Raw genomic sequence first — 24,190 nt, 5'->3', positions numbered from 1 at the left:
ATACTGGTTTTATTATTCAGGACAATACGTGCAGGTAGTTACTGCACATCAACCTTCCCTAAAGTTTTTACATTTGACAGCTATACATTTATAGCTACAACTTTGGAGCTTCGCGACCATAACAAAGAAACCAAGCGAACAAGCTAACTCGCGAAACAGAGCAGAAGGCTAATGTTGTGATACACGAATTAACAAGTGATAAAAGAACTTCAGTCATTCAAAACCCAAATCTTCTATGAGAGTTGAACACCACCAACCTGTCACCCAAAACAAACACGCACGAGCTTCGGCGCACATGTATTTCGTCACGATTGTGCGACGGGAATGAAATGTCCATTGCAAAGACTATTACAGGCTTTTCAGTCGAACATTTTCCCGCTTGACATGTTTTAAAACCAAGTGTGTGGCTAATACAGCGTATTTTAAATAACATTCCTCACCGAGATAGACGTCTGTCTGCAGTGACTAGTGTAACCTTAACTTGTTTTCTTGCTAAACAGCTGTGGGTTGATTGGCTCATACATTCAGGTCCTTAAATATTTGGACATTGACAAAGTTATTGTTATTTTAGTTGTCTACCACAGGATATTGAATTTTGAAGTAAATAATGAATATGAACCAAAAGTGCAGACTTTCAGCTTTCATTTTTGGGTATTTACATCAAAATCAGGTGAATGGTCAAAATGCAAAGAGTTTTAATATCACTTGTAGGACAACCTGAAAATAAGATATCCAGACTCTGATGATGTTGATAGGTCACAGACATTAGGAAGTCATACAAAGGATATGCAACCAAGTATAAAAAAAATGACAATTTAATCTATGATTATGTTAATTTGTCAAATTATTTTTGAGCCCCTAAAATTGGGGAGATGTATAAAAAAGGGTCGTAGTTCCCACATCGTTCACATGATTTAGATGTAAATACCCTCAAATTAAAGCTCACTTTGAGCTCGTGTTCATTATTTTCTTCCAACTCCAATACCCTGTGGTAGACAGCTAAAATAACAATAACTTTGTCAATGTCCAAATATTTATGGACCTGACTGTAACTGAGCTTCACAAAAGATTTAAATTTCAAGTCGAATGTTGTTTTTTTTGTTCGTCCGAAGTAGAGTCTTTACAGCACTATTTTGCTTACACAACTGAGGTTTGGATTGACTCCGAAATCAAAATTGAATTTACAAAGAAGTGTCCCAAATTACCTGAATTCACCCTAAACAAATGTAAGTGGAGCAATATTAAACCGCCCTGTACAATGTTTTTAAAAATTTTTGAATTTTGACAATATTATATGGAATCCTTTAAATTAATCTATTGTAATACTTCCAGAAAAAATGTTGGCTGCTGTGCTATATCTCAGGATCTTCTTTTGTAATTGTCTATATGCTCACTATCCTTTTTGTTTAAGAATACAGCCTTTCTAGCCAGTTTTTTTCTCTCTTGTAGGCCCATGTTATCAGTGTGTAATGCTGTTTTATATGTATAGAATTCCTGTATTTTGCTGTGTTTTGTTTTGATTGTCTGATAATACCTTTTCGATATGTACTGTATATTTTTGTACAGTAAGTTACTATTGACAGCTCCCCAGTAAATATACCAATGAAGTTCCCAATTTGTAACCACTTGTGGTCACATTGTGACAATGTTTCAGTTTGTCAATTTGCCCCTTGTGCGTGGCATAGATTTTCATCCATGTGAAATCAAACAACCTTGAAACACAACCAACCAATTTTACATACATTTATTAGATTCAAGTGCGTCACATTGAAATTTCAACATGGTTGTTAAATCACTCCACATCGTCTTTATGAACAAATTATACGTTATCCTATATTAATGTAAAAAATAAAATCTTGTCAAAATAGATTCCAGTGCTTATACCTTTACACTCTTACATCTCGTCTTATGAAAAGCAGCTAAATGTGTTGTAACAGACTATGATATGTTCATATACTGGATCCATAAGTTAACAAAAATTAATGTACACGTGCATGTCCTTATCTCTCTCACTTGTGTTACAGAATTCTACGCTTTTTCATACCTTAAAATGTACATTTGTTCAGTCTGGACAAAAATAATATTTTACTGACCTCAGTAAAAAATAAAAATTTAAACTGAAATATGTCAATTAGTTGGACCTGGTATAGGCTTATTGTGTGTACAGCTGGATCCGGGTGGAAAAAACTGTCTGACTGTAAACTCAAAATTACAATATTCATAATTCCATGTGTTTCAAATTTGGCAAGTCATGCAGGGGCCTTGCATTACTCCTGGTATATTTCCAGCATATGTTTCCCACATCAAAAAATTCTGTTCATGCACAGCTATTAGAAAGATTCAGTCACACCTCATCACCCTTAATTTTGTACGAACGAAAGCGCAACCATTGTTTCAAATGCACAGTTTTTGGAAGCCTGCCACTCCAAATGGCCACCTTTCTGAAATTGGGTTGTGGAAAAATAAGGAGGGGGGGGGGGGGGGGAGTAAAATCAATTTGGGAACTTCTGTAAACCATTATTGCCCTCCTCAGTCGCTTCGTTTTCATCTGTAACAAGCATTGCCTTCTCCAATGAGAGTCAGAGCTCCAGACACAGAACAGGGCGGCTCTAGCAGGAGCGTAGACGCACGGAACGGAGCCCGCTGTGAACAAACCCAGCAGCCTTTCCCACTCAGCCTGCACGCGTCCGGGCACAGAAACGCTCAAGATGTTTTGGGGTCTGGCCCCCATTTCTACGTCTATGTCTGTGGTGCGTTCGCCCCATAAGGCACGCTTTGTCGGAGGAGAAAACCAAAAAAACAGGGATCAGGGAATGAATGTACCGTAGCGATTCGTTTCTCATTTCTTTGCAGCTTTTCCTGTGTGTAGAGAAATGTAAACCAGACTTGTGCGAACAAACCACCAAAAATAAATAATATCCTCTTACGATTGTGCACATCTAATTGAATTTGACTAAAGGATACCACATACTGTTGATCATCTTGTTGTTTTCCTGAACTGTTCGGTTCTCATACTCTGAGCAGAGAAGTTTGCGCATGACAGGAACGCTCTCTGCGCTATTGAAAGTGTCGTTTATTTGTAAATAAGATTCTGACAGCTCAAACTGCTCTTTGCACGTGTCGTTCATAGACACCATGTTTTGCGTTATAAGGGAACAGTTAGAAAGGACAGTTTGTGTGCTGAGTCTACACAGGGGACTTCTACTGTTAAAGGTATATTAGGGCAATCATTATATTAGACCACTTATCTGTCTATCTCAAGTGAGTGTGTGTGTGTGTGTGTGTGATTGTGCATGCGCCTGTGTGTATTACAGAAATGACTCAACTCGAGAGGAGTGTAAAATTGGACAAACAATGTTCAGTATCTGACCATCTTAAACCTACTATAACCTCTGTACTTGATAAAGAAGTTTCTAGAATGTCTGCATGAATGTGGACACTTTTTTGCACCATATCAGTGATTGGCATACACTGAAATGCAGTTAATTTAGTCCTGATGTTTCCATTGAGTTGAGTAGCAGAAACATGAATTGTGGAGTTCATCTTTTGTTCTGAGATCAGCACCCATGCTCAAATGTGGAGGTCAGGCCCTCAGACACAGGCCTTGTCTCAGACTCCAGCCTTCGCCCAATAAAAGACCACCTCTCTCCTCTCTCATCCTCTCTTCTCTCGCTCTCCCCTTCTCCTCTCTTCTGTCTTATTTGCAGCAGGGAGCCTCCGTCTGCGTCAGGGGAGGGGGGTACCTCAGGAATTTTCATCTGCAGCTCGTCTGAAACTCAGCCTCTTGAAGGAATCCCTTTTGAAGGCAGCCGACACAGAGGGAAAGGGTGGGGGGGTTAAATTGGAGGCAGGTTTGGACACAAATACTATTCACACAAGTATTCACAGAGTAGTCTAAAGCAGTAATTAGCCAAAGTTTTTCAGTCTATGGACCTGTCTCAATGTCTGCCACACATCAACAAGAGGTCAACAACATCATGCATGTCATTATGACAAACTCATTTCTGGGGACTGGCGGCCATTTTACTAGGGACCAGACGCTAGTCCACAGACGAATACTGCCATACCATGGGTCTGAATCAAACATGACATCAAATGAAGTGATTCTAAAATGGCTGCCTGCCACATTTCTTAGATTTTAACACGTTTACTGCAGGAAGGGCACAGGGTGAAATGAAAGTGATTGCATTTGTTTGAAACGGTTATCGTTTGTCAGGCTAAACGAGAAAGCCAGGGGTGCCTCCTTAAGTCTGCCTGTGCACAGTGCGGAGTATGGTGAACTTGCGAGCGTTATCTGAACTGCCGCTAATAAATTCAGAGTACCCCGCTATCTGAGAGGAAAGGGCACTCTGGGCCCTCCGGCTGAAGAGAGCGACAGAAAACTCTCATTTTAAAGTGGGTGGGAGGGATGGAGGATAGATGTGTGGACATACAACACACTCTAAACTGTGTTCTGTCATACAGCATGTGCATACATGTAGACAGGGAAAATACAGGAAATGAATCGTCCTTCCCACTATTTTGTTCCAGTGACCTGGATTTGCTCATTAGCACAATTAATTACAGTACATTACATGTTATTTAGCTGACGCTTTTATCCAAAGCGATGTACAGTTGATTAGACTAAGCAGGGGACACTCCCCCCTGGAGCAGGGGCCCAACAGCTGTGCAGAGCTCATTATGTCTACACCAGGGATTGAACCACAAACCTTGCGGGTCCCAGTCACGCACGACTACACTACAGGCTGCCTATTCATCATCCAGGAGGTAGAACTAATGAGTGAACTCAGTTCAGAGTGTGGTCATGTGTGGAAGAAATACTTGGCAGGACTTTTACTTTCTGACCCCTGGAGTTCTCACCTCTCCTTACGTGTTAAAGACACCTCAGAGTCATTTTACTTATTTTCTGATTAAATACAATTATTTCCCCTGACTAAAACCCTGAACCCCTAAATGAAAATACAGCTCTTACTGGTGTGAATGTCTGTTATGGGTTATTGTATTTAATTTATTCCTTCCAGTGGTCTTAGTTGAAGGTGGAGGAAGAATCAGACACTCTGTTCATGCCCTGTTATCCTTCAATAAGATGTTTTTTTTAATAGACTGGGGCCCAGGTTACACTCAAATCAATACTTCTGCAGCTAATGTATGACCAAGAGAAATTCACCCGCCACCATCTAATGGACTTTGTGCACTGTAAAATTACTAAAACAACTGCTGCTGCTTGATAGAGCTCCAGATTTGTTGTGTAAGTGAATTTTATGAATATACTCTTTGAATAATGGTCTAGATTTACAAATATACCCCTTGATAATGGGCCATGTTTTGTTTTGTTTTCTTGATGTTATGTCACCTGCTCTGTGTGCAGGGATTGATTGAGGTTCCTGTTACCTGCTCTGTGTGCAGGGATTGATTGAGGTTTCTGTTACCTGCTCTGTGTGCAGGGATTGATTAAGGTTCCTGTTACCTGCTCTGTGTGTAGGGATTGATTAAGCTTCCTGATACCGGCTCTGTGATCTGGGATTCATTGTCAGTCCTGTTACCGGCTCTGTGATCTGGGATCGATTAAGGTTCCTGTTACCTGCTCAGTGTGCAGTGTTTGATTAAGGTTCCTGTTACCGGCTCAGTGGTCTGGGACTGATTGTCAGTCCTGTTACCTGCTCTCGATGCGGGGCTTGATGATTGGCCGGTACAGGTCAGGGATCTTCCTCTCCAGCATGGGCCTGAGGTTCTCTCTCAGCTTGTTGTAGTTCTTCTTTAGCTCCTGCTGGTACTCCTTCTGGTCGGCCGCGATCAGGTGCTTGTTCTTCTCCACCGCCTCCCCGCACCTGCGGCCGGGATGGACAACTCGGGTATAACCACGGCAACCCCACCCTTTTCAGTTCCGTAATAGAGCAAGATTGCAAGAGCATCACATTTTCAGCAGAAATATTCTAGCCATCCCCCGCCCCAAGGAGGACATGACAACCCATCTTCCTGTCATCATCGCAACACTGTCTGTACGCACTCCAATGCAGTTAGTCCAATGCAATGAAGCTTATTCCATTTAACCCAATAAAAGCAACAAAAATGGCCATAAACAAAAATCATATTTCATAGCAAACAAAGAGAGAGAGAGAATGTGGCATCTACGGAAAGTAAAAAGGTTATTATGTTGTATATACTATTAATTGCCTGCTTTGTGTTATTTATTTTGCTGAATAATAACTTAGGTCTTGACGCTTTGTGACTGAAGCTTTCAATAACCCCCTATCATCTCATGGGCCCCCCGGGCCTGGGCCCCCCTGTTGAGAAGCACTGCTCTGGCTGGCCACAGCTGTAACCAGGCTTGGCCTCAGACTGCTATATATTATACTGCTGGTAGAATTAAACACAGCTAAAGGAGTTAGCCACCACACTGTATGAGGTTGAATTTATAAGACATTAGACAGTTGGGAGGTAACAGAATAAAAGTAGATGGACTATTATATTTATTTGTCGTGGTCTGGGGGCTAGACTAATAGAGAACTGTAGGTTTTCAGCGGTTTGGGAAAAAGCCCACATAGCTATAGGATTGCAGGATTGAACCCTGGGAGGGATACAGCAATTACATTTTGAGCAGAGCAATTAAACTGCCTCAGTAAAAAAGGCTTTAATTTGTATCTGTACGGAATGGACAGCATGTAATATATAAGCTGTGTAGGTTGCCGGGACAACAGCAGCTGTAGAGCACATAAATAATGCGTCATGCTATAAAATGCATCTCAAGTCTGTATCCGGCCATGAAAACCGACTCCGTCTTTTGTCTTTTTCGCCGTCGCTTAGTCTGAGTGGGATTTCCGTCAGTGATCCAAAGGCTAGCAGGACGCATAAGTAACCTTGATTTCGCCTTGGTCTTTTATTTCATGTTGCATCAGCAGAGATTTTTCTATTCAGATTTTGGGACCTGACTCAATTCTGCCTGTTAGGTGATATTTCAGAACATAAATGCATTTGTGTTTGAAGAGTGGGGTCAAAATAGCTGAGACCACATTGGAAATCTGGGGGATTTTTCTTTTCATGTAATCCTGGAAATAAACAGAAAGTTTCAGGATTTTGAAAAAAATTAAACAAATCAAAGTTACTTCAAAGCTTTGCAAGAACTACTCAAAGACCAAAGAAGAGCAAGGAGTGCTGGACAATCCAAAATCACCTGACCTCAACCCCATTGAATATTTATGGGGGCGCATGAAGACAAAAGCCAAGCATTCAGTAACATCAAAAGATGCTCTTTGGAACATTGTCAAATAAAGCTGGGACAACATGGATCATCATACTTTGCACGAATTTGTCCATCCCAGCTTGAGTGCACGTTGCCATTAAAGCAAAAGGGGGAAATACCAAATACTAAGAAATTCAGAAATTAATGTCATTAATAATAATAAAAACATTCCCTATAACCCTAACTTTTCACTAAAATTGTTATGCTGATAATATAATTAGTAATAGAATGATTTGAGTGGTCTCACACTTTTTGGACCCCACAGTCGATATGAGGACCTGGCTGATATCATTGCATCCCAACAGGAGATCACCATGCTTATAGATAGCGACCAAACTGACAGTAAAAAGTCCCTACCAACTTTCCAACCAAACCTGTGCCCTTGTACACACAGTAGGACTGTCCCATCACTGAGACATCCTCTTCAATTGGAGAAGGAGCAGCCCGGCAAATGTGTCGTTCACATGCAGCTGGTGTTAGTAGAGCGCACCTTTTTACGAATACCGAGATGCTTCTAGAAACATACACACTGGAGAAGGTCAAGCGTAACTGAGACGTCTGCTGTTCTTTTACCGCCTCGCACTGCTGGAATTCTGCAGAAAGTCTGCACAATAAATCTCTGTATATTTTCAAAGCATTTCACTACATTACTTTTTCCTTTTTAAGAATGTTCTCCTTATGTGGTAAACTGTTTGAGCCCTTTCCCCTTCATAATAGTCAATGTGGAAATGTTGTTTTTACTGTTATTTCACTGCAGAAAAACCAGGCAGAAGGAAAACCATGCATTTCCATCGCAGTCGCAATTTTGTTATTGAAAATGGCTGATGAGCAGAAGGAGACAGTGGGAACCCAGTGCCCCTTTGAGCCGTAATGGCCGCCGCGAGGGCCAGACTTGGCATCTACAGTACAGACGCGAATGCAGGCAGGGCTTCGGCTGCCTGAATCGTGAGTAGGAGGGAGAAAAGCAAACATTTTTTAAATTACAGTAAATATTTATCGGTGGGCTGGGCGCAACCGGGCAGAGGAATTGACATTCCGAAAAAATAAAAAATAAAAAATAAAAAATCAAAGACATCTTTGGGAGGAGGGTTGTGCTGGATGGGAGACACACTCACGAGTCCAGCGAGGGGGGGGGGGCGGGGGGGGGGCGAAAGGTATACTGGGGCCTTTTGATTGGACGGAAACCTAATGCAAATAGCAAGAGCTGAGTTATGGTAATAATATGCGTTTTGGAAGAGAGAAAAGTTTGCTTCATTATGCAGTAAATATATGAATGTATAATACGCTGAAGAGGCCTGCGGTGGATTATTAGCTGGAACTCAAGTTTAAGGGCCTCGCCAGTTGGCATGCTTCAGATGTGCAGTACATATATTACCGGCCAACTGCAAATATTATTTAAATTCATCGGGGCACTTAAAAACAAACAGGTGCACTGTTACCGATGGGAATTTCGCCCTCAGGAGCTTATGTGGATTACCCCGTCCTCAAATTTCTCACCACCGTGACCTCCCTTGCCTCCCTGTTACCCCACACCCACTTCTGTATTTTATTTACTTGGCTAACAGAGCGGGCCAGGGTTGTTTGACGGAGAAACGCGCACAAGCTAATCTCACTCGGTTAATTACCAATAAAACAGGCAGGCGAGGAGGAGGCTGTTCCATCGTATCCTCCTCCAAAGCTCACAGACGATGTGTCTGAGTCTGACTGAGACCATCTTTCAGTAAAATTCTGCCGCGTGGATGTCTTGTTTATCCTCTCTGTTTCTTCTTCGCTCTTTCTGTCATGCACTCTCTCACCCCTTATCCGTCACTTGTCAAATGGAGTCCTCAAAATGTCTCGCTTTTATCCCTCCCTCAATCTCTCATTCAGTTTCTGCTTTTCATCCTGTAAGCCTCCCCTCTCTCTCTCTCTCTCTCTCTCAAGCTCTCTCACTCTCTCTCTACACCCCCCCCCTCTCTCTCTCTCTCTCTCTCTCTTACCGCGTGATGAACTCTTTGAAGCAGAGACGCAGCTTGTTGTGATGGCGGAACAGTCTCGGGTCTGCGGGAATCTCGTTCAGGAAAACCTGGGCCACCTCCAGCGGTCCCTGAGAGAGAGACAGAGCGGGGGATGAGAAAGAGAGAGGAGGGGGAGAATGAGAGAGAGAGAGGGGGATGAGAGAGTGACAAAGAAGGAAAGAAGAGAGAACATTGAGAAAACGGTTTGCAAGTTGAGCATGGTGTGCATTAAAAAAAGGCTTTGGTGTCTTTTCCAAACACAGGAAGATCATGCTCGTGTTTGTGTGGTAAAATTCACCTCCCCACCCTCACCCTTGCATTGTATCTCCGTATTTAAACTGGTGCTCCTCAAAATATTATTTTGTTTTTTTGGGTGGGTGGACTGACATGGCTGTTCATACAAGGTCCTTATTTAAACTGGTAATCGTCAAAATATGACTTAGTCATGACCTCCCCGTGATGCCAACAATGATATTAAATACCCACAACGATAGCTTTACAGTCCTCTGCACCTAAAGTCTAAGGACCTCGACTTATATGAACTGCCATGTCAGTCCACCCACCCCAAAAAAAAACCCAGAAACTATTTTTGTGTTTAAATTCTGTATTTGCACAGTGTAAACAGACCCTGAGTATAATATGGAACAGGAATGAATTTAGATGAGAAATTGGTAAGAGTAAATACACTGAATCACAACTCTCACAGATGAACATCAGTAAATGGAGTCTGATGGAATGATGGATTTGCGAGTGTACCAGATTTCTTTCTTTATGTTTGCGTTATGGCAATCACAAAATGCCCGTGATCCTTAACTTTGTGTACTCTGTCTCAGCATGCACGTCTCTGCCGGAGCAGCCCACACTAGACTACCTTCCCTTTTCAATTTAAAAATATAACTGCGTGAGTGTGTTTCTATCCGTCTGACTGTTTCTGCATGTGTGTTCTGTTCTGTCTGCCTGCGTTTGTGTGTTTGTGTGTATGAGCATGTGTACATGCCTGTCTGCCTGCCTGTGTGTGTTTGTGTGTGTGCTTGTGTGTGCTTATGTACTTTATTACGTATTTATTTGACTTCTTTTATTTGTATTTTTAGTCTTCTGGTTTGTGTGTTCAGAGAGGCTCTCCTGCATTCTGCATACCACTGCTGTAATGTGTGGTTATTACCGGATTGACAGGAGCTGTGTATGTGAGAGTGCATGTGAGAGGGGCCGGGCTGACCTGACTGACAGTGGCTGTGTATGTGAGAGTGTATGTGAGAGTGTATGTGAGAGTGTTTATGATAGGGGCGGGACTGACCTGATTGACAGGAGCCGTGTATGTGAGAGTGTATGTGAGAGTGTTTATGATAGGGACGGGGCTGACCTGATTGACAGGAGCCGTGTATGTGAGAGTGTATGTGAGAGTGTTTATGATAGGGGCGGGGCTGACCTGATTGACAGGAGCCGTGTATGTGAGAGTGCATGTGAAAGGGGCGGGGCTGACCTGATTGACAGGGGCTGTATATGTGAGAGTGTATGTGAGAGGGGCCGGGCTGACCTGATTGACAGTGGCTGTGTATGTGAGAGTGTATGTGAGAGCGCATGTGAGAGGGGCGGGGCTGACCTGATTGACAGTGGCTGTGTATGTGAGAGCGCATGTGAGAGGGGCGGGGCTGACCTGATTGACAGTGGCTGTGTATGTGAGAGCGCATGTGAGAGGGGCGGGGCTGACCTGACTGACAGTGGCTGTGTATGTGAGAGCGCATGTGAGAGGGGCGGGGCTGACCTGATTGACAGTGGCTGTGTATGTGAGAGTGCATGTGAGAGCGCATGTGAGAGGGCCGGGCTGACCTGACTGACAGTGGCTGTGTATGTGAGAGCGCATGTGAGAGGGGCGGGGCTGACCTGATTGACAGTGGCTGTGTATGTGAGAGCGCATGTGAGAGGGGCGGGCTGACCTGACTGACAGTGGCTGTGTATGTGAGAGTGTATGTGAGAGCGCATGTGAGAGGGGCGGGGCTGACCTGATTGACAGTGGCTGTGTATGTGAGAGCGCATGTGAGAGGGGCGGGGCTGACCTGATTGACAGTGGCTGTGTATGTGAGAGCGCATGTGAGAGGGGCGGGGCTGACCTGATTGACAGGAGCTGTGTATGTGAGAGTGCATGTGAGAGGGGCCGGGCTGACCTGATTGACAGTGGCTGTGTATGTGAGAGTGCATGTGAGAGCGCATGTGAGAGGGCCGGGCTGACCTGACTGACAGTGGCTGTGTATGTGAGAGCGCATGTGAGAGGGGCGGGGCTGACCTGATTGACAGTGGCTGTGTATGTGAGAGCGCATGTGAGAGGGGCGGGGCTGACCTGACTGACAGTGGCTGTGTATGTGAGAGTGCATGTGAGAGGGGCGGGCTGACCTGACTGACAGTGGCTGTGTATGTGAGAGCGCATGTGAGAGGGGCGGGGCTGACCTGATTGACAGTGGCTGTGTATGTGAGAGTGCATGTGAGAGGGGCGGGCTGACCTGACTGACAGTGGCTGTGTATGTGAGAGCGCATGTGAGAGGGGCGGGGCTGACCTGATTGACAGTGGCTGTGTATGTGAGAGCGCATGTGAGAGGGGCGGGCTGACCTGACTGACAGTGGCTGTGTATGTGAGAGTGTATGTGAGAGCGCATGTGAGAGGGGCGGGGCTGACCTGATTGACAGTGGCTGTGTATGTGAGAGCGCATGTGAGAGGGGCGGGGCTGACCTGATTGACAGTGGCTGTGTATGTGAGAGCGCATGTGAGAGGGGCGGGGCTGACCTGATTGACAGGAGCTGTGTATGTGAGAGTGCATGTGAGAGGGGCCGGGCTGACCTGATTGACAGTGGCTGTGTATGTGAGAGTGCATGTGAGAGCGCATGTGAGAGGGCCGGGCTGACCTGACTGACAGTGGCTGTGTATGTGAGAGCGCATGTGAGAGGGGCGGGGCTGACCTGATTGACAGTGGCTGTGTATGTGAGAGTGCATGTGAGAGCGCATGTGAGAGGGCCGGGCTGACCTGACTGACAGTGGCTGTGTATGTGAGAGTGCATGTGAGAGGGGCGGGCTGACCTGACTGACAGTGGCTGTGTATGTGAGAGCGCATGTGAGAGGGGCGGGGCTGACCTGATTGACAGTGGCTGTGTATGTGAGAGCGCATGTGAGAGGGGCGGGCTGACCTGACTGACAGTGGCTGTGTATGTGAGAGTGTATGTGAGAGCGCATGTGAGAGGGGCGGGGCTGACCTGATTGACAGTGGCTGTGTATGTGAGAGCGCATGTGAGAGGGGCGGGGCTGACCTGATTGACAGTGGCTGTGTATGTGAGAGCGCATGTGAGAGGGGCGGGGCTGACCTGATTGACAGTGGCTGTGTATGTGAGAGCGCATGTGAGAGGGGCGGGGCTGACCTGATTGACAGGAGCTGTGTATGTGAGAGTGCATGTGAGAGGGGCCGGGCTGACCTGATTGACAGTGGCTGTGTATGTGAGAGTGCATGTGAGAGCGCATGTGAGAGGGCCGGGCTGACCTGACTGACAGTGGCTGTGTATGTGAGAGCGCATGTGAGAGGGGTGGGCTGACCTGATTGACAGTGGCCCCCACAGACCCCTGCAGCAGCATCTGCAGCATCTTGGCGTCGGGCTGCTCGCGGTGCGTTGCCACGGCGAGCTCCCTGGTCTTCTTCTGCATGTCCTCGATGGCGACCTCTATGGGCGTCAGGTCGAACTGCGGAGGGGGAGAGCGGGCGAGGAGACACACTGGCTCAGGTAACGGTTCACACACACACGCGCGTGCACTGCATTAGACAATACACAGCGAAGTGAGAACTTGTCCCCGCTACACCCCCACCCCACCCGTGACCGCTCTACCTCCTCCTTCTGGATGACGTTGATGCGGGTTTTGATGTAGGGGAAGGCGTGCATGGTGGTGAGGATGGTCTTCCTCTTGTACTGCTCGCTCAGTTCCCCCCGCGGGCGGCCGCTCTTGGTGAAGGGCGTGGTGTACATGAAGCGCCGCAGGTTGAAGCTCTTCTCAAAGTTGGTCAGCCGGTCCTTCATCTCGTAGTCGTCAAAGTAGGGCTCAACGTAGGTTATCTGGATGTAGGCCTAGGAAGAGGGGGTGGAAGGCAGTTTAGACGGAAAGAAGGTTCCGCTAGGCGAACTGAACCGATGTTGGTAGATTTTACAGCGAAGCCTGTTTTTCATGCAGCGGTTTCTCACCTGAAGCCGAAAAAAGATAATATATATTTTTAAATCAATTAAAAACCAAACTGTGCTATTGCCCCCATTTAATCAATCTACGAATGAGCTGAAGTTCGCCTCATGAAACCTCCATCTCACATGACTCCCTCCAGCCATTGGAGGGAGGTGGGGGTGGGGGTGGGGGGGGTTGTGTATCAGCCTCTGGAGTGTTCTGATTAAAATGGATGCGGTGGAACAGCGCCAGAGAGAGATTAGCAGGTGTAAATATTTACTCTGCCCGCTGAGGGTAAATATTGCAGGACGCGTACTGAGGAATGTGAGAACGTTGGCCTGTGGCCACTGTTTTTTTTTTTTTAAAGTCTCTGAGTGTGATAAAGTGAGAGCTTCTCCATTTTGTGTACCTTGTTTGGGTTCAGCTTCTTCCTGTCCACGGGAGTGGAGTCCTTGATCATCTCGAGCACGTCTTCGCCAAAACACTGGCTGTAGAAGCCCTGAGGGAAGAGGCGCCCTGAGTCAAAACTTACCCAAAACCTCAGGCTCACACCACCCTGTCAGACCCAGTATCTCCCACTGGAAGAATATTTCTGTTCATGTTTCTATTATGCATAGCGACATATTCCAGACTTTCAGATGCAGTACATCTTCTATAAATCCATGGTATTCTTCCTTAGACTAGTGAACCCACTGTATCTCAGCGGGTAATATGTATTTTGAGATAAAAACATATATACTGTATGTTGGGAACCCCAGCTCTAACCAATACATAACTACATGACAGTACATTCAGTGATTAATTTCAGTTTACTGTTTTTATTACATTGGAAAATGTTTCACTTTTAAAAACAAATCACATTTGAGTGTTTTTTAATCATGATTTTAGATTACCTCTAGTCGGTGAGAGATTTCTGGAAGGTGGGTTATCCCGGGTTCCTTGTAGATAAATTCCCGCTCGTCCAGGTCTCCAAACTTAGAGCCATAGAAACCGACCCGGAAGTACGTTCCGAACATGCGCTTGTGTCCCTGGGGAGACCAGCAGTATAGCAGGAAGCTCAGAATTTAATGTTCACGTCTGTTGTCCGTGCTTCTTATATATCTACAGACCATTAATCCCACAGACCACTAATCCAACACTAAGGAGTTTCCCAGCTGCAGTCTACACCAGCTGGACCCAAGTTCATTTCCCAACATGCACCAGCAACAAGAACCTCTATGGTACACCCAACAACACCACAGAAAATGTATCCCATCAACCAGATGTTTCATAAAATATTTGATGACCCAAACTCTTGGTACAAAAGCAGATTAACTTGCTGCCAAATAAATAACTGCCAAATAATTATTGAATAATTTCAAAATTATGGAGCACAAATTTCACACAAGCAGGATGTGACAGCAGAAAGATACAGTCCACAATGCAATAACATGACCGTAGCCTCTCACACGGAATTCACACAAATCTGAGTTTTAGGCAATTATTCAATATAATATATTCTTTATAATTGGACCACAAGTTTGGACTATCAAAACACATTCCACTGTGTCACATCACAAACCAAGTGAGGTCATATGGCACAGTGCTTCCAAATATGAATGCATTACTGTTGGTATTTGAGAAAATATTTCCAATAAGGACAAATTTTGTATTTAGATGTTATTGTCCCTGAGGCTCTGTGAAATTGATGCTTGAATGTGAGCCTAGCGTTACATTTTTTAAATTTCAGCTCCACCACAGCCCCCCCCCCCCACCCCTTCCAACTTTGCAAAGGATGATTTAATTAGTGTGACTTTATGCAGCGACACACGCACCAGTTTAGCTTTCAGCGTTTTGAAAAACTTTTTCGTTTTTTAGACTGTGATTACATTCCCCATTTAACTTTTCTGTTTTCTTAATGAGCTTAGTTTTTAAGCTGTCTCGCTCAATTAATGTTTATGGTTTTTGTAATTTTTATGTCATTTTTTAAACCATCACCAGCCGTCCACAGCAGTGATAATAAAATAGATGAGATGTTGGTGTCCTCACTTTTCACATAGGAACCAGAGAGAAGCTCCACCAATCACAGAGTACGTTGTTACAAAGGAAGAGAACAACCCCATGATGATTGATGGATACTTTCAGGCTATATTTTTGGAAGGCCTTTTTCGCTAAAGGGACAATACCCAGAAGATATTTATTTTATGAACCTTTACTTATACAGGCTAGTATGACTGAGCATGCAAGCTCTTAATGGCTCTCAAATATACACCAAATACCATTGGCTTTGCTCAAACTGTTTACAACATACTCTGTGATAAGTGCGGAGCGCCATTTTGGTTTCTAAGGAAAAACGTGATGATGTCAGAATCCTAACTCATTAATGCAGCAGGATTGGCTGTGCCTTGCCAGTGGGTGGGTTTAGATCAGCCGGGGGTCCAATGAGATTTCAGGAGGGCATGGGTTACCTGCTCTTAGCAGGACATAGACCTACGGCTCAACACTAGCTGTACTCTGTGTGGACTGTAGGGTGTGAAAGTGAAAATGAAAATGTGAACTAAACTTGACGTTCATGGCTGTAGACAACTAATACTTTGTTATTATATTATATTATACTAGTTACTTTGATGTAACTGTACCTTATCCCACCTGTTTTGTAGTAGTTCTAATAACCTTCGGTATGCACTTATTGTACGTCGCTATGGATAAAACTGTCTGCCACATGAAAGCAATGCAATGTACAATAAGTTGATGGCTTACAGGCAAGCGTGCCTGTGGGGAACGGATGTTGTAGCCGTAAATGGAGCGGCACAATTTGCCACAGTTTCCCGGGAAGCATACCTTCAGATTGATGCTCTCAAAGGCTCTCTGGAGCTTGTCATGTGTGGAAGCCAGCTTCCGGAAGTCTCTGTGAGCCTCCATGATGGGAATGATGATTTTATAAACCTCGTTCACCATTTCGTACAGCTGGCCCTGCGAAGAGAATAGCCGTTAGGTAAGGAAGGAGGGCGAGGAGAACGGAGGGAAAGATAAAGAGATAGAGAGAAAGAGAGAGACAGAGTACAGGAAAGAGATAGCATCACTGTATTACTCTATACTGTATGTTGAATATAATTCTTATACCCTAGAGTTTAGTCAGGTAACTGTTTGTTGTCTGTTGTTGTTCTTTCCCTCCGGCGTAATTTCATGCCAATAAAGCATTTTAAAGCAATTTAAAATGGAAACTGAATTGAACCGAGAGAGAGGCACACAGAGGTCAGCGTTTCACTCGACTGAAGCCCCACTCAATCAATGAGAGCGGCAGGGTTTACTAATTATTATTCTGTGGCGAAATTAAGATGTATTGCTGTGCGCTTTAAAGGCGTGCAAATTTTAATTTGAGTTTGAGAGAGTGAGACAGGGAGAGAGAGATACAGATAGACAGAGAGAAAGACTGTCTACCAGTGGAGAGAGAGAGAGAGATTGTCTGCCAGTGCAGCGGATGAGCGAGAGACAGTGAGAGAGAGAGATGGATTGATCACTGTGCAGGTGAGTAGGCAGGGCTATGGCGCGGTTGCAATGGGGACTCACGTTGCTGAAAAGCTCGGCCGCCTGCTCCAGCAGCCCCACCAGCCCGTTCTCCGTGAAGTAGCGCCCCGAACACACGCCGTCCTCGTCTGGAGACAGGATGTCATCTGACACCGCAGACTCCTCCAGCACGTTGGATGAGATATTCTGACAGAGAAAATTAGAGAATTAGAATTCAATGGACAATCACAACATCAGGTATCTGCGGAAGGTCATAATGTTTAGGTGGTTGTGGTCAAGTATCTATGATAGGTTACAGTGTTTTGTATGTCCCTGACGAGCTGGTCGCTGCCTTGCATGGCAGCCAATCGCCGTTGGTGTGTGAGTGTGTGTATGAATGGGTGAATGAGAAGCATCAATTGTACAGCGCTTTGGATAAAGGCGCTATATAAATGCCAACCATTTAGGTCACAGCGGTCAGGTGAGTGGCAGGTATCTATGGTAGGTCACAGTGGTCAGATGAGTGGCAGGTATCTATGGCAGGTCACAGTGGTCAGGGGAGTGGCAGGTATATATGGTAGGTCACAGCGGTCAGGTGAGTGGCAGGTATCTATGGTGGGTCACAGTGGTCAGCTGAGTGTACCTGAAAGGTCACACTGCCCACGGGCAGGTAGCTGTGGTCCTCCAGCATGCTCAGGTATTCGGCCACCAGGGCGGCAGCGTGCACCAGGCACATGGCCGACTCCGTGTAGCACTTCCTGGTGTTGTGCTTCTCTGCCATGTTCTGGAGCCAGGTCAGCCGCAGGTCCGGAGACGTCTGGTACCCCTTTGCTATTCTGGATTGGGTCACCAACTAGCCAGTCAATCACTCCATAAACGAATTACACATAATCAACCAATCAACCATTCACATTCAATCATAACAACATTTAACGATTGATTGTCAGCCAATTAGTGAATCAACAGACATGATCTCCTGAAATAACAGTGTGTATGGTGCGCCTGAGCCAAGGTGTGTGTCCCTGTACATGATATATCAGGTGTGTAGAGTGAGAGGAGATAAAAGGTGTGTTGTGTACCAGGGCTAAAAGGTGAGTGTACATATTGGGGAGATAACAGGTGTGTAGAGTACCAGGGCTAAAAGGTGAGTGTACATATTGGGGAGATAACAGGTGTGTAGTGTACCAGGGCTAAAAGGTGAGTGTACATATTGGGGAGATAACAGGTGTGTAGTGTACCAGTGCTAAAAGGTGAGTGTACATATTGGGGAGATAACAGGTGTGTAGTGTACCAGGGCTAAAAGGTGAGTGTACATATTGGGGAGATAACAGGTGTGTAGTGTATCAGGGCTAAAAGGTGAGTGTACATATTGGGGAGATAACAGGTGTGTAGTGTACCAGGGCTAAAAGGTGAGTGTACATATTGGGGAGATAACAGGTGTGTGTACGTGCCTGTACATGAGGTCCATCAGCATCTCGGGGTCCTCCTGGAACTCCCTCATCTTCACTGTGTCTGACAAGATGCTGTTCAGGTTCCGGAGCAACTCGTCCACCTAAAGCACAAAACACAAAACAACAGTCAACAACTTTCCCTCCCACACTTGTCTCTGAGAGGGCAGCTGTGTGGGGCAGTACCTGAGAGGGCAGCTGTGTGGGGCAGTACCTGAGAGGGCAGTTGGGTGGGGCAGTACCTGATAGGGCAGCTGTGTGGGGCAGTACCTGAGAGGGCAGCTGGGTGGGGCAGTACCTGAGAGGGCAGCTGTGTGGGGCAGTACCTGAGAGGGCAGTTGGGTGGGGCAGTACCTGATAGGGCAGCTGTGTGGGGCAGTACCGGAGAGGGCAGCTGGGTGGGGCAGTACCTGAGAGGGCAGCTGGGTGGGCCAGTACCTGAGAGGGCAGCAGGGTGAGGCAGTACCTGAGAGGGCAGCTGTGTGGGGCAGTACCTGAGAGGGCAGCTGGGTGGGGCAGTACCTGAGAGGGCAGCTGGGTGGGGCAGTACCTGAGAGGGCAGCTGGGTGGGGCAGTACCTGAGAGGGCAGCTGTGTGGGGCAGTACCTGAGAGGGCAGCTGGGTGGGGCAGTACCTGAGAGGGCAGCTGGGTGGGCTGCATCTCCGTGTCCTCCTCAGCGTAGGCCAGGATGGTTCGGAGGGAGCGGCGCAGGTACTCCTCATGGAAATCAGACGACTTCCCCACCAGAGACGCCAGAGACATGGTGACCTGCATCTTCACCCGCGAGAAGTTCTGCACGGAGACAGACCCACCAATCAGAGAGAGGGACAGACACAGCCCCACCAATCAGAGAGAGGGACAGATACAGCCCCACCAATCAGTGAGAGGGACAGACACAGCCCCACCAATCAGAGAGAGGGACAGACATTTCCCCACCCATCACTGAGAATCAAGGCTATGACAGAGCTTTGGTTCGTCTGCATATCATTGTTTTGAGTCACACTCAGCCTTAGTGTGTTTCATTGACTTTTCTTGGTTCATCAAGGGTTTGTAGGAGTTGTATTCATAGCTAAAGTACCCACCCCCTGGTGTCTTTTCTTGTTTGTTGAAAACAAAACATTAATTTCAAAGACTGCATGGCTGCATATTTTATGGTCAGACAGATCCTGTCCTTGCATGGCATTTGATTTAAGGTGAAACAGCTGTTTTACAGCAGGTTTATAAGAGCTCAAAGCGCCCCCCTACCTCCTGCTTTGGCCAAATTGGCTGTGGTGTGATTCTGCTAGTCTGGGACATGACTCGGTTATCTCATTCAGTGGCTGGGATACCCCAGCGCTAGCCTCATATGATAAACGATGACCTTTCAGAGCACTGGGCTCGTGTGAGCAGTTAGGGCAGTCTATTCTTTTAGAAACAAAATGGTGCCCTTGTTATCACTGTCCACAAGCTTTAAATGGAGCCTAGCTCAAATCTCAGGTGAGATCTTTTCTCTAAAGACTTCAGAGATAGACAGGGGTTTCCACTGATAGTGACTATAGCCTGATTAAATTAACAATTTCACCCTTTTCTGAGTGTGTGTATAGTGTGTATAGTGCGTGGTTCTAGCCAAGCTGTAGCTGTATCTCATGATGACGTAGAGAATGTGTGTATAGTGTGTGTGTGTGTTGAGTGTGTATAGTGTGTGTGTGTATGTGGTTCTTACACTAGCTGAGCTGTAGCTGTATCTCATGATGAGGTAGACTGTGTGTATAGTGTGTATAGTGTGTATAGTGTGTGTGTGTGTAGCTCTTACACTAGCGGAGCTGTAGCTGTATCTCATGATGAGGTAGAGTGTGTGTATACTGTTTATAGTGTATAGCTCTTACGCTAGCGGAGCTGTAGCTGTATCTCATGATGAGGTAGAGTGTATGTATAGTGTGTATAGTGTATATAGTGTATAGCTCTTACGCTAGCGGAGCTGTAGCTGTATCTCATGATGAGGTAGAGCGTAGCACAGGCCTGGCTGCGGTTGCTGTCCACACAGCTGCTGCAGTACTGCAGGACCTTCTGACACAGGTCAGCGCACTGCTCCGCCTCCTCCTCGAACAGCAGGTCCCCAAACTGCACACACACGTTAGAGTAACATGTCACATACAAGATACACACCTACATAACTATCAAAAGAGACTTCACACACATGCGTTACAATACACACATTACACACAATATAGCCTACACAAACCCGCCTAAATACACACAGAGATACACAAATTACACACAATACACCCTACCTGCATAGATGGACCAACACAAACACACATACACGGATTCATGTGTGAAAACACACACACACACCATATGCACATTTGTTACACAAACCTATATACACACACAGTGTGAACACACACACACACACACACACACACTCAGTCTGCGTTACCTTGACGATGAGCGCTCTGAGAGAGCTGAAGCAGTGAGACAGGAAGCTGGTGCTCTGGTTGCAGGAGAGAGAGTGCAGCAGCACCCGCAGAACTCCGCCCACAACGTTATCCTTACAGTCCGCCAGAGACACGCCCTGCAGGGAAACCCCGCCCACAATGTTCTTACACAGCACACGTGAAAGAGCTTCATATTATGTTTCACAAAGAAATTATCGTAGAGAGCATCCATATAACACCTGCTGCAAAGCAATGCTAATATCACGTAGCAATGCTCTTAATAAGTGGCCATTCTGCTCACATCTTTACAGTGGTCTCTCACCTGTATGATGGTCTCCAGCAGGTCCAGAACGATGAGGTTAGCCTCTGTGGCCAGATTCCCGCTGACGAGGGCTTCCTGGTCAAGCTCCGCCTTCGTTCTGTGACATCAGAGGAAAATAAATGATGGAGTTTCATTTCTGTCACCCAGACCGGAAGTGCTTCAGTTTGTCAATACAGGGAATGCTGTAGCTACGCCACCCACACACACACACACACACACACACAAACACAAACACGCGTGCGCTCAGGACACACTGTAATGCGTATAGTCTCATGACTTACTTGTCGTGCTTGTCATTGGTCTGTCGCCACTGGGTGAGGTCTTTCCTCCATCGCAGGTTCTCCCTCTGACCGATAGTTCGGTCATTACCTGCAATTTAAACAGAGAGCAAGGGTCAAAGGTCAGCATTAATGAACTGACTGTATGGACGGGTGAATGTGTGAGTATGTACTGTATTTCTTTGTGTTTTTATTTATCGGCATATGCACAAATGTGTAAGTGCGTGCTTGTGTGTGTTCGTATGAAAAGGCATCGCCGTCAAAATGTCTTTAAAAAGTCAATAGGGAAAGATTGCATGTCTTTAGACAAATAGAATAAACACGTCAAATTTTTTACGTGTCAAATGTACTTGTTCATCGTTAATTTTTCACTTGTTAAAATTTGACATGTTGAGGTGATTAAGATGTATGGCAAGCTAAAGCATAGCTTAAGTTAAGGGGTGCATCACAATAGAGGTCAAGGGTTAAGGGCCACCAATCTCATGAATATAGCAACATATAAACACACTCCAGAAGTGTCGTAGCAGCATACGCCTTGATGAAATATGCTAATCTACGCACAATTCCTACATTGCCAGTGGCTAAGATTATTTTAAGTGTGATGACATGAGCAATAATGCCCTGTTGACAGAGCAATTGTTTCTATGTCAACAGGTAAAAAATAACCGTGATGAGATGTCGCTTATGAGAGGTTTTGGCACCGTTGGCTTTCCATATGTTCCAGGCAAGAAACCACAGAACCATACTTAGAACACATGGCTTAAGTTAGCATGCTTAAATTCATAAAACTATGGTCAAAATCATTCGTTTTCAAAAAATGTGATCAGCCCAAGGCTTACAGTGTTGACTGAAGATGTTTACAAGACAAAGCTCCGCTCTTGAAATGAGACAAAAGGCAGAATATAACAGCCATCTCCAGACCATATTTTGAAGGCCACTTTTTGAACGATGTTCGGCGGTCTGTTTTCTGTGAGCCCAGAGATTTCTTCCAGGGAGGTCCGTTCATCGAAACATAAGTCATTGTCCTTGCTTTTTGCAATGTCCCCATAATTATTCAAGTTTGTGAGTTAAAGTATGAGTTTGATAGAACAGCTTGCCTGTTCTATTACACTGTCAACTTAACAGAGTTGAACTCAGGCAACACACTAACTCAGAACAGACCCATACATTCATGTTAAATGTTGAGTGGCTCTTGTCCAATCAGGGGAAATCTGAACAGCTGTCATCCAATTGTAAACCTCACCTCCCACTCTCTTCATCATCTCCCCGCGAGCTCCCATCCCGCCCAACAGCGCCTCCTCCAGGCGAGCTTTGGCCTGCTGGGACTTCTGCAGTGCCTGTGTGCTCACTTTATCCGAGCTCTGCTTCCCCTAGAGGACACACACGCACACACATACACACATAAACACACAGGCATACATACACGGGCACAAACACACACACATATGTGCACGCGCACACACAGGCATACATACACGGGCACAAACACACACACATATGTGCACGCGCACACACATACACACATAAACACACAGGCATACATACACGGGCATAAACACACATACATATATGCACACACACACACAGGCATACATACACACGCACACACAAACATTTTACCCGGTACAGGGACATTAAACCCAGTTATTTAACCAGTACAGGGATATTAAACCCAGTTCTTTATCCAGTACAGGAACATTAAACCCAGTTATTTAACCAGTACAGGGATATTAAACCCAGTTATTTACCCATTACAGGGAAATTAAACCCAGTTATTTAATCAGTACAGGGATATTAAACCCAGTTCTTTACCCAGTACAGGGATATTAAACCCAGTTATTTACCCAGTACAGGGATATTAAACCCAGTTATTTACCCGGTACAGGGATATTAAACCCAGTTATTTAACCAGTACAGGGATATTAAACCCAGTTCTTTACCCAGTACAGGGATATTAAACCCAGTTATTTACCCGGTACAGGGACATTAAAGGCAGTTATTTACCCAGTACAGGGATATTAAAGGCAGTTATTTACCCAGTACAGGGACATTAAAGGCAGTTATTTACCTGGTACAGGGACATTAAAGGCAGTTATTTACCCGGTACAGGGACATTAAACCCAGTTATTTACCTGGTATAGGGACATTAAAGGCAGTTATTTACCCGGTACAGGGACATTAAACCCAGTTATTTACCCGGTATAGGGACATTAAAGGCAGTTATTTAACCAGTACAGGGATATTAAAGGCAGTTATTTACCCGGTACAGGGACATTAAAGGCAGTTATTTACCCGGTACTCGAAGCAGGAGGCGCAGATGGTGAGCAGCTCCAGCAGGCGGTTGAGCTGGGAGGCGGGCATGTCCAGGGTCCACTTCTGGATCAGACCCTGGTCCACGTTCTTCATCACCCACAGGAAGCAGAGGAGCAGGTTCCTGCTGGTCTCCGCGCTCAGTGTCGCACTGCTCTTACCAGACTGCTGAGGAACACAGAGAGACCAGACCTGCGTGTCAGCCATTTTGGGTGAAGGGGGTCGTCTCTGTCTGTAAACTGTTATGCTTGAATGTGGGTGATTGGGGTTTGCTTTAATTTACTTTATTTACTTGCAAACAAAATGTTTAAAAAAGTAAAACAGACAATACATTAGAGGGACTGTGCAGGAGAGGTAAGAAACCCAAGGGGGCTTACACAAGTACCTCCCCTAGTGATATTGGCTAAGCTAGATTAAATGACAACTTATAATTTCATATTTGTTATTAGGCAGAAATGTACAGAAAACAATACAATATTTGCATATACGTGAGTGATTTGGGTAT

The 24,190-nt window shown here is 45.4% G+C and overlaps 2 protein-coding genes across 4 annotated transcripts in view; both read right to left on the bottom strand.

The window, feature by feature from the left end:
• Nucleotides 1-315, bottom strand: part of aopep (aminopeptidase O (putative)) — an 89,537-nt gene extending 89,222 nt beyond the window's left edge. For 2 of the 3 annotated variants that reach the window (XR_009710011.1, XM_061260422.1), the window contains exon 1: nt 258-309. Coding sequence is in view for 1 of the 3 variants with exons in the window: in XM_061260422.1 (XP_061116406.1) it covers nt 258-297 (40 nt within the window). In the remaining 2 variants the exon portion in view is untranslated. Of the gene's footprint in view, nt 1-257 lie in introns of all 3 variants that reach the window. The other variant, XM_061260423.1, reaches the window with a different exon arrangement.
• Nucleotides 316-1,729: 1,414 nt separating this feature from the next.
• dock8 (dedicator of cytokinesis 8) overlaps nt 1,730-24,190 on the bottom strand; it is a 68,273-nt gene continuing 45,812 nt past the window's right edge. Inside the window, exons 31-48 of the mRNA XM_061260733.1 lie at nt 23,668-23,853; nt 22,619-22,745; nt 21,379-21,466; nt 21,098-21,194; nt 20,778-20,912; nt 20,306-20,458; nt 18,992-19,150; nt 18,361-18,461; nt 17,553-17,745; nt 16,973-17,116; nt 16,244-16,375; nt 14,317-14,451; nt 13,833-13,922; nt 13,099-13,335; nt 12,812-12,955; nt 9,220-9,326; nt 5,658-5,828; nt 1,730-3,796 (exon numbers count right to left, since the gene is read on the bottom strand). Coding sequence (XP_061116717.1) covers nt 3,745-3,796; nt 5,658-5,828; nt 9,220-9,326; nt 12,812-12,955; nt 13,099-13,335; nt 13,833-13,922; nt 14,317-14,451; nt 16,244-16,375; nt 16,973-17,116; nt 17,553-17,745; nt 18,361-18,461; nt 18,992-19,150; nt 20,306-20,458; nt 20,778-20,912; nt 21,098-21,194; nt 21,379-21,466; nt 22,619-22,745; nt 23,668-23,853 — 2,451 coding nt within the window. The 3' untranslated portion in view covers nt 1,730-3,744. The remainder of the gene's footprint in view (nt 3,797-5,657; nt 5,829-9,219; nt 9,327-12,811; nt 12,956-13,098; nt 13,336-13,832; nt 13,923-14,316; nt 14,452-16,243; nt 16,376-16,972; nt 17,117-17,552; nt 17,746-18,360; nt 18,462-18,991; nt 19,151-20,305; nt 20,459-20,777; nt 20,913-21,097; nt 21,195-21,378; nt 21,467-22,618; nt 22,746-23,667; nt 23,854-24,190) is intronic.

This window comes from Conger conger, chromosome 11 (genome assembly GCF_963514075.1).
Source record: "Conger conger chromosome 11, fConCon1.1, whole genome shotgun sequence".
NCBI lineage: Eukaryota > Metazoa > Chordata > Actinopteri > Anguilliformes > Congridae > Conger > Conger conger.
Note: the sequence above shows the minus strand (reverse complement) of the source record. Positions and strands in the feature narration are given on the sequence as shown.